This window comes from Natrix helvetica, assembly GCF_964273705.1.
Source record: "Natrix helvetica genome assembly, chromosome: 12".
Lineage (NCBI taxonomy): Eukaryota > Metazoa > Chordata > Lepidosauria > Squamata > Natricidae > Natrix > Natrix helvetica.
Window position 1 is genome coordinate 19,538,848 of NC_138556.1, and position 16,859 is coordinate 19,555,706.

Sequence of the window (16,859 nt, forward strand, 5' to 3'; positions counted from 1 at the left end):
CAGCCAGGAGGGAATCTCTCTTTGAGAAAGCTTAAAACATTGGTGAGACCCAAGAGTGTTACTACAATATTATTATTATTTTAAAAGTTAACAAGAGTTTGTGAAGAAAGGAAGAAAATGAAACGTATTTGAAGGCGTGTTTCTTTTTCTCTTTGACATCTCAACCAGGATGGAAGGCCTCCTTGAAAGGGCTTTGTGATCTGCTTCAGGGAGAAGGACACCACCTGGTGAGATGCCTTTCCCAGGGGCATTTTGGCTTAGACACGATGGCCTCCTCTCAGACATTGAGGAGGAGAAAGATAAAGAGGGGGAGGGGGAGGGGGAGCAGGAGGAAGGAGGGAAGGAAAGAAGAAGGGAAGAAAGAGGAGAAAGAGAGAGAGAAGGATGCGAAGGGGGAGGAGGAAGAGGGGGGTAAGAAAGAGGGGGAGGAGAAGAGGAAGAAGAAAGGGAAGGAAGCAAAAGAGGGGACAAGGTGACAGAGATGGAGAAAGAGGAGAAGAAGGAGAGGGAGAAGGAAAGGAAGAAGGAAAGGAAGAGAAAGAGGAGGAGAAGGAGAAGTTAATACATCTCTTTCTTCTGAGCAGGTTCAATTGCATATTTGAATTATTCTCTCTTTCCAAACAACTTTGTTCTTTCTGCTCAACGGCCAAGGAATGCTTGTTGACCTTCTCCTTTTCCTGACCCAATCCTTGTCTTAAAAGACGTGTGCCAAATCCTTGCTTGTCTAGACTCTCTCCTATGTAAAACTCTATAAAAGCTTCACATCCATGCTGCGAATGGGACATTGTTTTAACATTTGCACATGTTCTCCATTTCTCCTTTGGCACCGGAAGCCAAACACTGCATGCATTGCCTACAAGCCAAACTTCACATAAGGTATCTATTCTCAAAAAATGGACAATCCAAGGAAATGGTCCCACAGCAACATGACGAAAATTAAATATTCCACCCAAGAGTTTTCGATTGTTGATCCAAGATGGTTTTGCTTTCCTCTTAGCAGGTCCATATTGAACCACAAGAAGAGGAATTCAGTTTCCCCTCCATTCCCACAACCAGAACCCCTGCAAAAACCTGAAAAAGCACCTTCTTCTGATGTATCACTTCTATCACCTCAGTCAGATTCCTTCACTGGAGCAGAGAAGCTGGGTTAATATTTGAAAGAGCCCTGATGTTTCCAACTTGGCTAACTCCATCACAAAGAGATTTCCTACAGGTCTCACACAGATGCGGTGGAAAGCAAAGCAGATCCATGCGGGACATGTGGTGGACCACAAAGCATTGAGTCCTTTGGATGCTTTGACTGTAAATAATCAAGGTGTCCTTGAGAGGGGAGATTAAAAAGAAAAAAAGGGTGTTATGGAGCAGAGGAAGGTGAAGGTTTTCTGCTGGAGGAAATGCAAGACATGTGAGGGAAAAGTCTTGGTAGAACTTGAGGAGAATCTGTATACAAGATGATGGAGGAAAGTCAAGCTAGAAGGAGATCTCAGACGTCTTTGCTTGGGACTTGGAAATTTGTCAGAATGATGTTCCAGGCTAGGCTAATCTTTCTCTTGGGAGCTTTTACAGTCGACTCTTGGAAAAAGGTGGATCATTTGTTCATCCACTTCTTGAGGTGAAGCCATTACTCCATCCACCTTCAAGCCATTGGTCCATCCACCTTCAAGTCATTGGTCCATCCACCTTCAAGTCATTGGTCCATCCACCTTCAAGCCATTGGTCCATCCACCTTCAAGCCATTGGTCCATCCACCTTCAAGCCATTGGTCATCCACCCTCAAGTCATTGGTCCATCCACCTTCAAGCCATTGGTCCATCCACCTTCAAGCCATTGGTCCATCCACCTTCAAGTCATTGGTCCATCCACCCTCAAGTCATTGGTCCATCCACTTTCAAGCCATTGGTCCATCCACCTTCAAGCCATTGGTCATCCACCTTCTTGAGGTGAAACCATTTGTCTCCAAGCTGGCTGGAGACCTCTGGGAGTTGAAGTCCATATATCTTCAAATGACCAAGGTAGAGAAACATGGGTTTGGGGAAACAGTGCATCTCTATGACTTTTCTAGGTGGATTTTCTGTATAAAAACACAAAACAGCCTCCAGGTTTATTTGTTAATTTATTTTGATGTAGCTTCCCCAAAGATACACTCTAGGTGTACATGTTTGTGTGTGCTGAATGGCCTCTAGGCAGAATCCACACATTATTACTTCTATGCGCTGCAACAGACTTTGTTTTAATGATTGTGCATTTTTGATTGACATGTTTTTCACTGCCAGTCGTCCAGTCTATCACTGGCCTTTTAAACCATAAAAATCTTAAGGATGAGTTTCTGCAAAGAGCATTCTCAACATTTTTTTTAATACTCTTCAGACCTGAACTTTGAAACAGTCCAAGATAGTTTTTGTTTTGTGGAGCATTGTGTGTTCTTCTGAAATACAATTAGAGGTAATTCAGACTTCATTTATGGTGGAAATAGTAACCATGACTTCATGATCTTGTGGTGGTTGCTGAAATGTTTAGAAGTGACTGGTCAAACCAGGATTGTTTTGAAAAGAATCTCTCCTCCAAATTATTGTGGCCGGTCAGTGGAGCTGGCAGCAGATTCAGACAGTGAGGAGGTTGGGGAGGAAGATGGGCCAGTCCTGGAGTCTGGGGAAGGCTCTGAGGAGGGCTCTGTGTCGGAGGCAGAGAGGGGGCCAGGGCCATCCAACAATTATCAGCTGCCTTCAGAGTCAGACATCAGTGAGGCAGAAGAACAGCTGGAGCCTCTTCCCAGTGTGCGCATGCGCAGAGTTGCCAGACGAAGGGAACAGCTAAGGAACAAGGGTCGACTTGGGAGTGAGGCCACAGGTGGACAATGAATGGCCCCTCCCAGAGGAAATAAAAGAGGAGCGAACGGGGAATGGAGTTTGCAGGAGACCATTAGTTCGCTTCATTGGTTCGTGACTCTCAGAGGCTCCTTGCCAAGTTTTGCAGAGATCGGCCTGGCAGCTCTCCAAGCCAGAAAAGGTCTGTGACTGTAAATCCTCCCTCAAAAGACTTTGCTGGAGGTGAATAGCAGAATTCACAGTCAATTAATAAAAGGGATTTTTGTCTGTACCAAGAGTTTGCTTCATGCTCTCGGGAAGCCTCGGTCAGAACACGAATCAAACAGGCGGATTGTCCCGGAATTTTTAGCTTCTGATTATTTACTAACATTTCTACTACAATAATTTCTTGCTCTTTAGTTCTCATTAAGTTGATGAAACGAATCCTTTCGAAGAGGGGCGGTTAATTGCTGTGTGTTTTTCTAATTACCTTTTTGTTCATTTTGTACTGTATCCATTATTGTCGCCGTAAATTATTGGGCGAATGTGCCAGTGATGTTAACACGATGTTCTCTCTGCTCTTCTCAAATCCTTGTCCGTGAGGTGAAAAATCAGTCAGATGTAGAAAATGTGGTGGTTTTGAGCATTTTTAGAGGGGATTTTTTTGTTTCGTTTCAAAGACAGTAATTGCATATGTGCATTATTGCAAATTTTAAGCAGGACAAGAACAGTGGGTGGAAATTAATCAAGGAGAGAAGCAACCTAGAACTAAGGCGAAATTTCCTGACAGAGAAAACAATTAATCAGTGGAACAGAAGTTGCCTCCAGACGTTGTGAATGCTCCATCATTGAAAGCTTTTAAGAAAAGATTGGACAGCCATTGTTCTGAAATGGTTCTGCTTGAGCAGGGAGTCGGACTAGAAGACCTCCAAGGTCCCTTTCAACTCTGTTATTCTGGATAGTTCACACATCTTGGAGATGGACTTTGCAGAAGCTTTGATAGAAACCTTAGGATGACCCTCAGCTTTGTCTACCTTCAAATCTGGTTTTCTTTCTTTCTTTCTTTCTTTCTTTCTTTCTTTCTTTTTCTTTCTTTCTTTCTTTTCACAGCCCATCTCTTGCAACAAAGGCTAGGTAAGGCCATGGGAAAAGCATCTCTCCCTAAGAAATTGGAATTTGCAGTCATTCATTTGCATGTTTTTAAGCTCATCTTACCGTGATGCTAAAAGAAATGGAGTGCGACCTACACACACACACACACACACACACACTGTGGCTTTCAAGCGCAGCTTTGCCATCTCACTTTCTCTATTGTTCTCAGGATTTGTTTGCACGATCAACCTTTTACGATGATTTTCACCACCGAGCCTTTTTATATTTTCTTATTGGGACGCGGTGGCTCAGTGGCGAAGAGGCTGAGCTTGTTGCTCAAAAGGTCGGCAGTTTGAAGGTTCAAATCCCTAGTGCCACATAACGGAGTGAGTTCCCGTGACTTGTCCCAGCTTCTGCCAACCTAGCATTTTGAAAGCACATAAAAATGCAAGTAGAAAAATAGGAACCGCCTTTGGTGGGATGGTAATAGCGTTCTGTACACCTTCAGCATTGAGTCATGCTGGCCACATGACCACGGAGATGTCTTCAGACAGCGCTGGCTCTTTGGCTTTGAAACGGAGATGAGCACCGCCCCCTAGAGTCAGGAATGACTAGCACATGCATGCGAGGAGAACCTTATTGTTTTACGGCGCCCTGAGTTTTGCAGGCTATCCTATTGGTTTTTTAGGAGGACAGAAAATATAAAATACTAGCAGTAGATAAGGGGACCTCTTAGGACCCACGGCCTTGGTGGAACAAAAGAATTTCCCCCTTTCTCTGATTGCGCAAAGGATTCAGTCCTTGAAACGAGCCTTGGAAAAACAAAGAGCAAGTTTCCCCTCCAGGAATCTCACCTGTTCAAGTATTTATGCAAAGCTCCAGTGTAGACTAAACTAAGCTGGAGGAAAAAAGGAGAGAACTGAAACTCCCCTCTAGACTACAAAGAACAAAACGGCATTGTTTGGGGAAATCGCTCGTGTGGTCCTCTCTTCTTTGCCATTTCTAGTTTCTATTATTCTACAACCTTGCCAACTTGCCGATATCCTTCCCAAGGCTGGCACTGGAGAAGGAGACAAAGATGGCCCGGCCAAATCTTTTCCATTCCTAGCCTAACCAAAACCAGAACCTCGTGTTGGATCCCATCCTCGCCTGGCGTATGCTTCCAATTTATACCACATAGGAGTCTGTAAAACCTGCAGAGGAGCCAAATGGAAGGGAAAGGCTGCCCAGCAGCAATTGGGACTGTCAACTGGATGATCTTGGACAACAGCCTTCCCTTCCAGCTGTTCCCCCCCCCCCCATCCTATGAAGTGCAGGGGAGACATGGTTTCCCTGAGGCCCACAACCCCAAACATCGCCTGGGATGTGTTGGTAAGCGAGTCTGAAAGGGGGAATGGGTTGGGGGAGAATGTGTTAGGGAGTCTGGCATTCTGTGGGAAGCTAGTTGAAAAGTTGGGTGTTTCTGCAAGGCGATATAATGATACAGGATACAGAAGAACAGAGTTGGAAGGGACTTTGGAGGTCTTCTAGTCCAATGTCTTATACCAGGAGTCCCCAAACTTGGCCACTTTAAGACTTGTGGACTTCAACTCCCAGAATTCTCCAGCCAGCATAACTGACTCTCTTGTAATTCCCTCCTCTGAAATCTCTCCACTTAGAACAGAGGTCTTCAAACTTGGCAACTTGGGACAAATGGTTTCACCTCAAGAAGGTGGATGGACCAATGGCTTGAAGGTAGATGGACCTCCAGTATGCAGGCTGGAGAATTCTAGGAGTTGAAGTCCCAAAGCCAAGTTTGAAGACTTCTGTCTTATACCATTCCAGACCAATCGCTGTTCAATCTCTTCTTATGTGATATATTCATGGTGTCCCAGTTGAGTTTAGTTCAAGGCTATGATTCTGCATGTTGCTTTACGTCGTTGGCTGACCCTCATCCTGCAGTCTTGACCACCAAATTCCCCAGCACAAGATCAACTGACTCTAGAGGGCAGATCTCCAAGAAACGGTATTAAACCCCCCCCCCCCAAATCTTGGTATTTTCTATTGATTCTCCCACACAGCCATTCCTGTTCCACATTAGTGGATGGCCTGTCTAGCTACCTAATGGCCGTTTTATCGCTCTTAATGCACATAAATACTAACCGTGCTTTCCAGCGTATACGAAAAGTCAACACGTTATGCCTCTAATGGAATATAAAGTTTCCTTTTGCAATCGCACAAACGACTGCCTTTTTCTACACAAATTGTGGGTGCCTCTGGCTGAGGTGGAATTATAACCGGGCACAGATATCGCAGCGCTGCAAATTCAATAATACGTACAAGTTGCCCTTTATGCTGGAATCTGAGTTTATGACACGGGAGGTCAGGTTTCAAAGCAGGTTGAAATATATATATTTATATCTGAGCACTGTTTGTTTGATAGCATTACCTACCCAACCACAAAGAAGTATTCACTCAAGGAAAAACATTCATTGAAATGTTTTCAAACAGAACGGACGAAAAAAATCTCCCTACATAATACTACACATGCTCACTGCAGCTACGATGGCTTTCGCACAAAACTGGAAACAAATCAATACAACCGCAGACGAAACAATAATTAAAAATGTTCTCGATTGTGCAGAGATGGACAAAATGACCATGGAGTTAAAAGAAAGAGAAGAATCGGATTATTATAAAATATGGAATAGAATGTATAAGTGGCTAGAAAACAGAAGCCAAAACAGGAAATAGAAGCCTCTTTTTTTTGCTTTTTCTAAACTAGTATTGAATAAAAACTAACCAAAGTTACTAATTACTATTAAACTTAAAGTATTGACCATAATGTAAATATAATGGTGATATGAACAAATTGTTATTGTTACAACTGTGAGTACAACTGTTATTACACTATTACAGATGCTAAAACCGATAGGAAGGCAACATAAAATAGAGATCTATAGAAGCTAAATATGTAAGGCTGTAAAACTATTTTATATTGCTGTGTGTGTCTTGTTTTTTCTGTATTTGTTGTTTTCCCCCCTGTTTTCAAAGGTTAAATGTTTCTGGCCCCCGGGATGCCTTCAGAGGCCAGGGGAGGCAGTTTTTGCCTTCCCAGCGGCTCAAGGAAAACTTGGGCAGAGAACCCGTTTGCTGAAATTTTTGAAGCCCACCCCTGGTCCTTTCCCTAGAAGACTATGGTTGGGCCTTCATCAGACACTACATCGCCATCCGTGATGGAGGTGGACTTTCTTCCCATTCCACAAAGGTCCTTATTTGTAAAAAAAATTAAATTAAAGGTCTGCTGGCCAGAAGATCCATTTAGAAAAGACACATTGAATCAGGGATGAAATCCAGCAGGTTCTGACAGGTTCTGGAGAACCAGCAGCGGAAATTTTGAGCAGTTCAGAGAACCGGCAAATGTCACCTCTGACTGGCCCCAAAGTGGGCAGGGAATGGGGATTTTGCAGCATCCTTGCCCTGGAATGGGAAAGGAATGGAAATTTTGCAGTATCCTTCCCCTGCCACACCCACTAAGCCACGCCCGCCACATCGCGCCCGCCAAGCCATGCCCACAAACCGTTAGTAAAAAAAATTGAATTTCATCACTGCATCGAATGACATATTGGGGGCCATAATGACACCGATGGACTTTCAGCTCAGCCAACAGAGAAAACCACAGTCCCTTTCCTTGGGGTCACATCAGTGGTGGAATAAGGAGATCGTTGTGGGGTGAGGATCGGTGCTGATCAGGGACACAGAATGAGAACAGGATTTCTAAAGCGGTGGGCAGTCTTTTTCCCCCTGGAGGAATTCCTTTAGGAGGAACAGAAAAAGTCTACAACACTGCATTATTGTGAGTTTGGCGCCACTGTGTGGTTCAACATCAAAGTGTCTGCACAATTGTGTATAATTTATACATTATATTTTTCTAATAAGGAAAAACAAGCAGGCCTCATCAGTGGCTGAATTAACCTAAATTAAGTCTAGGTCAATGGTTTTCTTATCTGTTACTTGTTATTTCTTGCTTCTCTTCTGCTCTCTGTTTCTTCAACAACTTTAAATCGATGCTGCTTGTATGATCCTTGGTGACATAAATGGGACTATGACAAACCACCCAGCAGGTGGCACTGAAGGCCTATTAAAGTCACCGGTGGAGCAGACATCTTCTCAACCATTTTCAGAGTCCACCAATCCCAAAATATAAGTTCCTTCTTTGTAAACTCTTTGAATTGGAAGCCAAATTGCAAACCAAAGATATTGATGCCTAAATAAAGAGATTCAGCATGTTTGCCCAGTCCCTTTCCCTCCGTAGTCCCTTATATCCGTGTTTCTCAACCTCGGCTGCTGGAAGATGGGTGGGCTTCAACTCCCAAAATTCCCATCAGAGCTGGCTGGGGAATTTTGGGAGTTGAAGTCTATCCATCTTCCAGCTACCGAGGTTAAGGAAGACTGCCTGATATCATTCTTCAGTCTCATTTTTTTTCATCCCTTAACGTGTCCCTTCAATAATAGAAATATAAGAAAGAATAGTAGACCATAGATCAACTTTCTGTCCAAGTTTTCTCCTTGCCCATCCCTCAACTGAAAATGCCATAAATCTGAAAACTAATCAATGGTCTGTGCAGATTCTCGGTCATCCAGATAATGGTTGAAGAAGTTCCTTGGATTAGAAGTGAATCCTTCCTTTTTTTAAGGAAAACAAAACCCAACGAAGTCCAGTTATCTTTTGGAAAAGCACCTTTGGGACAGAAACCCATCTACGGTCTTCAAAAAAAAAGGGATGACATCCCACTTGGACAAGCAATACAGCATGTAACCACAATGGAACCAGAATTGCCCAGGACAAAGCAAGGGGAGAAACTCAAGTCAAGCGTTCACATGTCTATTCTACGTTTTGCTTAAAACAACAAGCTTAAGAAATCATTTCTTACCAAACAGTTGCAGGGAAGAAGAAAGCAATTGTAGCTACTCCACTTCACCACGCTAAGTTGGAAGAGGGCTTAATATCTCCTTGACTCACACACAACTCAGTCTGAATGCACAATGCCCCCACCGCAATCTTGAAAAGGAATCCACACCTTTACATTACAAAAGCTTCCCGACAGCAAGTGCAATGACTGTGTCAATAGACTTGAAAGAGAAACCACAGCTATGGCGATTTCGTAATATCTACTTATCTGAACGCAAAAATCAGGTTAGCTTTCGAGAGCCTCTTCCCACAAAGGGTGGGAAGGTCTTTTCAAAGCGTGGCAGAGATCATGTGAAGGGATCTCACACTCCTTTGGAAGTCAAGGAAAATGATATTCTTGGAAATTCAGCACTAAGAAAAGGACATGCATGAAGGAGAATATTTCTAGCTCGGGGTTGACATGAGGGGTCCTTGGTGCTCTCTGAGCTTGGCTGTTTTCTTGCAGACGTTTCATGACCCAACTAGGGAACATCATCAGTGCTAGTAGGGAGGGGGGTTTGCTCCCTGTTTATAGTCAAGAACGGCTGCAGGAACTGAGTATGTCTAGTCTGGTTAAAAGAAGGACTAGGGGTGATATGATAGCAGTGTTCCAATATCTGAGGGGTTGCCCCAAAGAAGGGGGAGTCAAGCTATTCTCCAAAGCATCTGAGGTCAGAACAAGAAGCAATGGGTGGAAACTAATCAAGGAGAGAAGCAACTTAGAACTAAGGAAAAATTCCCTGACAGTTAGAACAATTAATCAGTGGAACAACTTGCTTCCAGAAGTTGTGAATGCCCCAACACTGGGAGTTTTAAAGAAGATGTTGTCTGAGTGGTGTAGGGTTTCCTGCCTGAGCAGGGAGTTGGACTAGAACACCTCCAAGGTCCATTCCAACTCTCTTACTCTATTCTATTCTATTCGGTTCTATTCTATTCTATTTGGTTCTGTTCTATTCTATTCTATTCTACTCTACTCTACTCTACTCTACTCTACTCTACTCAAGTGGCTTGTCCTGTCTGTGTTGGTGGGACTGGTCTTAGAAGTTGTTGGGTTGGGCTGTTTACTGTTTGCTTGTTTGGCAGTGCCTTGATTGGGATATTGTTTACTTCTTGATTGCTGGTCGGATGTTACCTAATGAAACATCTCCAAGAAAACAACCAAGCTCAGAGAGCACCAAGGCTCCTCAAGGAAATATATATTTACATACGTAGCAAGGATTTGGGGATTTGTTACCACCAGCTCTGATGCAGCCAAGAGGACAGGACATATTCCTGGGGGGATCATGATATAAAGGACCTAACAGGTATGGTTCTTGGCCACTTCCTTCCATCATGGATGGCAGAAATAAACAGGTAAAGGGCACTTGCAGTTTTTGGCCTATCATAATGAGCTTCTAAAATATACCCAGTTGGATCCAGAAGGTTTGACGTAATGGGTCAAGAGCCTGAGATTGACTCAAGATTGCCTTGGGCTCAAAAGATCTGAAATTTATGTGTTATTCAGCAGTGTTATCTGCAGAGAGGAGGCCAAAATCACTGCTTTTCCAGAGCTCTGAGTTATATAAGCAAACATGTGAAGAACATCTGTGAATGAGAGTGTTAAAAGAGTATGCGATCATTTTACGCACACACCATGTTTCCTTGGTTTTACAGTACAATCGCTCCATTTACATTCTGACATGAATCCAATGGAGTGTTACTCATTGCGAGTAAATGATTAGAGACAAATTACTTTCCATGTTTGTATCTTCTCTTCCAGTGTGTACGGCTGCATTGTGAAGTTGGCCTGTGGGTATTACATGGGCTCAGCTTGGATCAAAACATCAACAGTCTCCTGGCCTTCAGCCTTATATCAAAAGATGCCTTCATAAATAATCTGAATCCCAGCCATATCTCCCATCTACAAAGATAGCTCTAACTATGCTTCCAATCACTAAAAATAACTTCCAAGAACATGTCTGATCCTCTCCAGATGTGGACAACAAGAGAAACCAAGACTTACAGAAAAAGATTGTGTTTATCTATTTAAAAAAAAAGAAATCCATCGAAACGTACAGAAAATATTTATATTCCTGGTGGTCTTCTCTCGTTTTGGGCTATAGGAAGCTGTAGGAATCACATGGAAGAGGAAACTTCCAATTTCTAGGTTGATGTTCGCCTTACCTTGCATTGCCCTGACACGCAGATAGAGGTTCCATTTTGATCGCATGGCGTCCCATCGATAACTTTCTCCGCCTGTCTCACGTAGAAGCGATAGCCGACTGCGCGGCAGTTGAGTTCACATTTCTGGCTGCCCTTTACTGAAAAGAAAGCAAAAATGGGTCAAAGCAGGACAAGACGCAAACACAAATATTTTCCAAAATCTTCTTCACATTGTTTCATTGGGCCAGCCCCATCAGCAGCAGAATGAAGTAGTTGCACCAGGAAGCAAATAATTTTTTTTTAGGAGGAAGTGTCTGGGAATAGGATCTATGCAAGGATTCAATTGGGAGCTCGGGTCAAATGAAGTGCAATCAGATCCCCAAAGGGAATCAACTCTCTGCATTGGAACCGTGCCAGTCAAAGTGGTTGTATTTAAATTGAAAAGGATTTCAAATTTAGAGTCGTGGTGGCGCAGTGGTTAGAATGTAGTATTGCAGGCTGATTCTGCTGATTGCCAGCAGTTCGATCTTGACTCAGCCTTCCATCCTTCCAAAGTCTGTAAATGAAGACCCAGATTGTTGGGGGCAATCTATAAACTGCTTAGAGAGAGGTGTAAAGCACTATGAAGTGGTATATAAGCCTAAGGGCTATTGCTATTTCCAAGGTAGGTCTGCTGTTAATGCTGTGTGTGGGGGGAAAACAGGTTTCTCTCCTGCCCCACAATCTATTTTGACAACTCTGGTGTCATCTTCCTTTGCTTCTGAGTATCCTACATCCAATGACTACAACACTTAAGATTGTTGGATTATTATCTCTATATTGACTTGCCAGAGGTCCCATTGGTTAGAATTCATGGGAACGGAGCTCCAAGTATATCTGGAGGACTCCAAGTTCTCCTATCTATCCTTGACCCTTCAGAATTAAGCTAATCCTATCAAATCCTCTCTTGAACTTTTCTGGAAAGAAACCATGAACATGTTGGCAAGGTGCCTGGCTGGTCCACTCCCACAGTTGTCACCTCCCTCCTCCGGTTCTCCAAAATGTGCAAGCCCTCTTCCTTTCTCTCCCTCCACCCCAACGTCCACTAGCAGTGGTGACATCTCTCCTCTCTTTCCTTTAAGCTTTAGAAACAGCTGGATGAATTCTGGAGCAAAGCAGTGGTAACGCCAGTTTTCTTTGCCAGAGATCTGGGAGAGGAAGAACGAAAGGAGAAGGGATGATGGGAGAACTACAGGTTGTTGTTTCTTTTAAACCACTAAAGAAAAAGAAATGGAAAGGGGTTGACTGAGCTGAAGGGAGCTGAACTGCATCTGTGGCATCTTTATCAAGTACAGTAGATGGAAACTAATCAAGGAGAGAAGCAACCCAAAACTAAGGAGAAATTTCCTGACGGTTAGAACAATTAGTGGAACAATTTATCTCCAGAAGTTGTGAAAGTTCCAACGCTGGAAGTTTTTAAGAAGAGATTGGATAGCCATTTGTGCTGAAGTGGTGTAGGGTATCTTGCCTAAGCAGGGGGTTGGACTAGAAGATCTCCAAGGTCCCTTCCAAATCTGCTATTCTATTCTATTCCATTCCATTCTGAATTCCATTCTATTCTATTCCATTCCATCCCATCCCATTCTAGTAAGGGGTGTAAAATAGAAAGCAAAGCATCTGAACCACATTCAAAGCAAGTGGAACTCTTGCTGATGTCATGATTTCCAACTTCACTCACATATTTTCTACTAGGTTAATTTTCTCTCTCTCGAAACCAGAACTGAGCATGAGGTCTCTCCACTTTGGGGTATGGTGGCATTACGTGTTGGCTCAGAATACCACAGAAATGTTAAAAAGAGAGAAGAAAGAGGAAGAAACGGAGGCATCTGATCTTCTTCCAAACTTTTCTAGAAGCAACAGAGCTTGGCCAGATTTCTTCATGGGCTGATATCGTGGCCAGGATTTGAGTGAGGAAAGGCAGGCCTCCAAAAGATTAAGCTGTTTTGCAATCCAGTACTATCAATTTTAAATCTATTACTAACAATATAAAACACCTAACCGTTGTTTAAAAGATATGGACATCTGATTTTGCTTGGTTCTACTTTTTTTCCTTTCCCAAGTTCGGGTCCGTAACCTTGCATTCAGCTGTTAGATTTCTGCCCACACAAGTGCTTCTCCTTTCTAACATGCAAGTGTTCCGTTTTGCAATCAATTTCTTTGCAAGATATAAAGTTTAATGTAGCAAATTCCTTGGGAAACTCAATACTACGCTAACCCCAGAACCTATCATCATTACTTCTTATTCAGGGGCGGTTTTGATTTCTCCCAAATGTAGTTTTGAGATATCTTGAGATGGATTTTAGCATGTGCAATGAAGAAGATGCTTGTTCTCACCACACTAAATTCACTTTTGGCAGCTGATCCTACATCTCTTGGACAGAGACCCAGGCAGGATTAATTTTACAACCTTTGAAGCAACCATGAGAAATTGAGTGTTATCTGTTCCTAAACGCCATCCTGATGCTCCCAATTTAATGAGGCACTTCTAATTGTAAAAGCACATTCTTCCATATCTGTTTACAATCTCTTTCAAGGACAGTTTTCCCTGCAACTTCTGGTTCAACATGACAACCAATTGCCCCCAGGACCTTCTCGCTCACATCAAGAGGGGTTTGGGCCACGCTCCATCATGGAATAAAGGAACCCTAACAAAACAAAAGACATTGCTCAAGCTACTCATATGAAGAACAGTTGCAGGAATTTGCTATGTCTACTTTAATGAAAAGAAGGATGAGGCTGACATGACAGCAGTCTTCCAATATTTGAGGGGCTGCCACAATGAAGAGGGGTCAACCTATTCTCCAAAGGATCAGAAGGCAGGACAAGAAACAAAGGATGGAAACTAATCAAGGAGAGAAACCACCTAGAACTAAGGAGACATTTCTGATGGTGAGAATACTTAAATCAGGGGAACGGCTTTGTCTTCAGAATTTGTGGATGCTCCAACACTGGATGTTTTCAAGAAGGGATTGGACAAGCATTTGTATGAACTGGTATAAGGCCTCCTGCTTGAAGAGAGGGTTTGACTAGAAGGCCTCCGAGGTCCCTTCCAACCGTGCTATCCTGTTATACTTCATATCAATCTTGGTGATGAGTGTCACAGCCAGATCAATGTTTGAAATAATTAAAGGATTAGAGGTGTCTGAATTGGAGGATAGAGCAAATACTACAAGATTCTGCCAGTCTGCCTCTTGATTTAATACCAGCCCTTCTTTTGAAGAAATCTATTAAGACTTTGCAAACACCTTGTAGATCCCATCCCTGAAACTGGCAACTTCAAAAGAGAGAATATGGTCAGAAAAAGGAGGAAGCTATCATTGAATGAGATTATGTTTCCACGCCCAAGTTTGACTTTGAGTCTACCTATTCCTCCCGTATCCTCAGTGTGATTCCCCCAAACAATTCCCCTGGAAAAAATGATGCATGTGACATGACAACTGCCTTCCAGTATTTGAGGGGAGAAGAAGGGGTCAGAAGAAGAAGAAGGAGAACTCATTCACCAAAGCACCTGAGGGCAGGACAGATGGAAGGTTATCCAAGAGAGATCCAACCTAGAATGAGAGAGGAAGGGAGGAAGGGAGGAAGGATGGACTGACTTGCCTCGAGAAGTTGTGGGTTCTCCAGCACCTTGGAGGTTTTTAAGAAGAGATTGGACAACCATTTGTGTGGAATGGTACAGGTTCTCCTGCTTGAGCAGGGAGGGTTGGACTAGAAGACCTCCAAGGTTCTTTCCAACTCTGATATTCTGTATTCTGCAAATCTAATCCTTGATATAAAAATGTGTGGGGAACAATACCTTTAAAACCACAGGTTCAACTACCTTTTAAGAGCCTCATCCTCTTCTTTAGGGAAATTCTGAGCCAAAGGAGTTCTCATATTTCTTGCCTCCAATCTGTTGATTACTGAATCATGTTTCATAAATCACTGGTCCTTTCTAATCTCTTTGGCTTAATTTATCTGGCATGCTTATCCTCTTGTTTCTCCTCAGGTCACATAAATCTTCATTGAGTTTGGGAAAGTCTTCCTGAATTTGTTCAGGCTTTGACATCTGTCTACCCTTAACCCATCACTCATTCCAAATACATACCAGAGGGGAGAAAAGCACCCAAAAATGATTATTAAGAGTTTATGGGAATGAGCCAGTAACATACCATTTGTTTACTGCTTTTAAGAGCATTCCATGAATAAAATAGACATTTAAATAGATGCTTTAACCAAACATGTAGCTAAAATTACTTATTTCAGTCTGAGGAATTGCCCTGGCTTTGCCCTGCTTTTAATATCATGGAATTTTAGATATTTTGTCCTTATTAGGCCGCCTTTGCTCAAAGAATCTCGGTTAAGATCCCTCTCCTTAGTTTGTACCTCTGACAAATTTTCCTCCTTTTAGTGCTGTACTTAAATTATTTTCAACTCTTGCAAGAAAGTCACCAAGCATTTTGCAATGACAAATTGTAATCTCGGGTCAATCTAGAATAAAACCTTCTGGATTGAATCCGACGTCCTCCTGGGGAGACATATTATAAGGGTTGGTGGGATTCAGGGGCAATGCTACCATCAGAGCACTTTACTTTACTTTTACTTTTATTAAATTTATAAACCGCTCCCTCTCCCCGAAGGGACTCGGGGGTTTATGGGAAGGAGCACAGTATGGCTTGGTTAGAAGCAAGGGGAGATCAGCGTACCTTTCCTAAATATTATAGGGTGTTTTTTTTAAACCCTCCCATCATCAAAGTACCTTAACCAGGGGTGGGCTTCAAAAAATTTAGCAATGGGTTCTCTGCCCAATTGCTGGGTGTGGCCTAGTTGGCCTCCGTCAACACAGCAAGGGGGGGCATTTTTGTCCTCCCCTGGCACCGGAAGCTTTTCTCGAGCCTCCGGGAGGGCGAAAATACTTCCGATAGATCCATTTTTCGCCCTCCCCGAGCCTCTGCATGGTTACTGCATTTACCTGCATCCAAAAAGGGCCGCGTGGGGACTCCTGGGAGGGGCAGATCGGAGTGGGCGTGGCCAGCCAGGAGTAGGATTTTGGGGTTCTCCGAACTGCACAGAGCTAGAGGTTCTCCCAAACCCCCTGCGAATCCCCAGCAGCCCCACCCCTGACTCCTTAACTAGGCAGTATTCTCTCCTCCATTATTGTGTAGAGACTGAAAAATCAGATACGGTGCACTGAATAGTTTAAAATTCAGCTGATTATGTTCTATCAAGTTGATGCTGATTGTTAGCAACCCCAAGCATCTTGCTCCATGGTGATCTGTTCCTAATCTGGTCCTTCAAGTCTACTAAAGGTGGCCCCATCACCACTAAGTCCATCCACCTTCTGCTGGCCATCCTCTTCACTTTATTTCCATGAAAGCTGGATCTTGATAGCGATCGATCGATCAATGATGTCTCCTTCGGCTGATGCTGAACGATGTGGCCAACTAGGTTTCAATTGCTGCGACATTGTTTTAACTCTTGGTTGTGCACCCTCCAGAGTCCCATTCAGAGAGACAGGTGGTCATATAAATTTATCAAATAAATAAATAATGTTCTCCAGGGGAATCTATCCCCGATTTGTTCCTTTGGGTCTTCCAACTTTACATCCCTCCCTCCCTCTTCTTCTTTTTCCTTCTTCTTTTCCAGCATTTTGAGACATGCCTCCGGGAGCAAATTTGGGGTTATCCTTAAAGAAATTCCCAGCATAAATTATTTGATTTTGCCTAAGGGAATACTGAGGTTATGAAGAAGACCAAGTGAAGCCAATGGGACAACAGAAATTAAAGGGGGGGGGTTAAATGAAAAGGGGAAAAGGAAAAAAGAAGGGGAAACCTAGCAAAAAGTCCTCTTCCTTTCACTAAATGTCCACTGGG

The 16,859-nt window shown here is 43.1% G+C and overlaps 1 protein-coding gene across 6 annotated transcripts in view; it reads right to left on the bottom strand.

Moving 5' to 3' along the window:
- The window catches only part of THSD4 (thrombospondin type 1 domain containing 4), a 145,771-nt gene that overhangs the window by 77,910 nt on the left and 51,002 nt on the right, over window positions 1-16,859 (bottom strand). For all 6 annotated transcript variants that reach the window (XM_081964693.1, XM_081964692.1, XM_081964694.1 and 3 more), the window contains exon 7: window positions 10,990-11,126. In XM_081964693.1, the coding sequence (XP_081820819.1) occupies window positions 10,990-11,126 (137 nt within the window). The remainder of the gene's footprint in view (window positions 1-10,989; window positions 11,127-16,859) is intronic.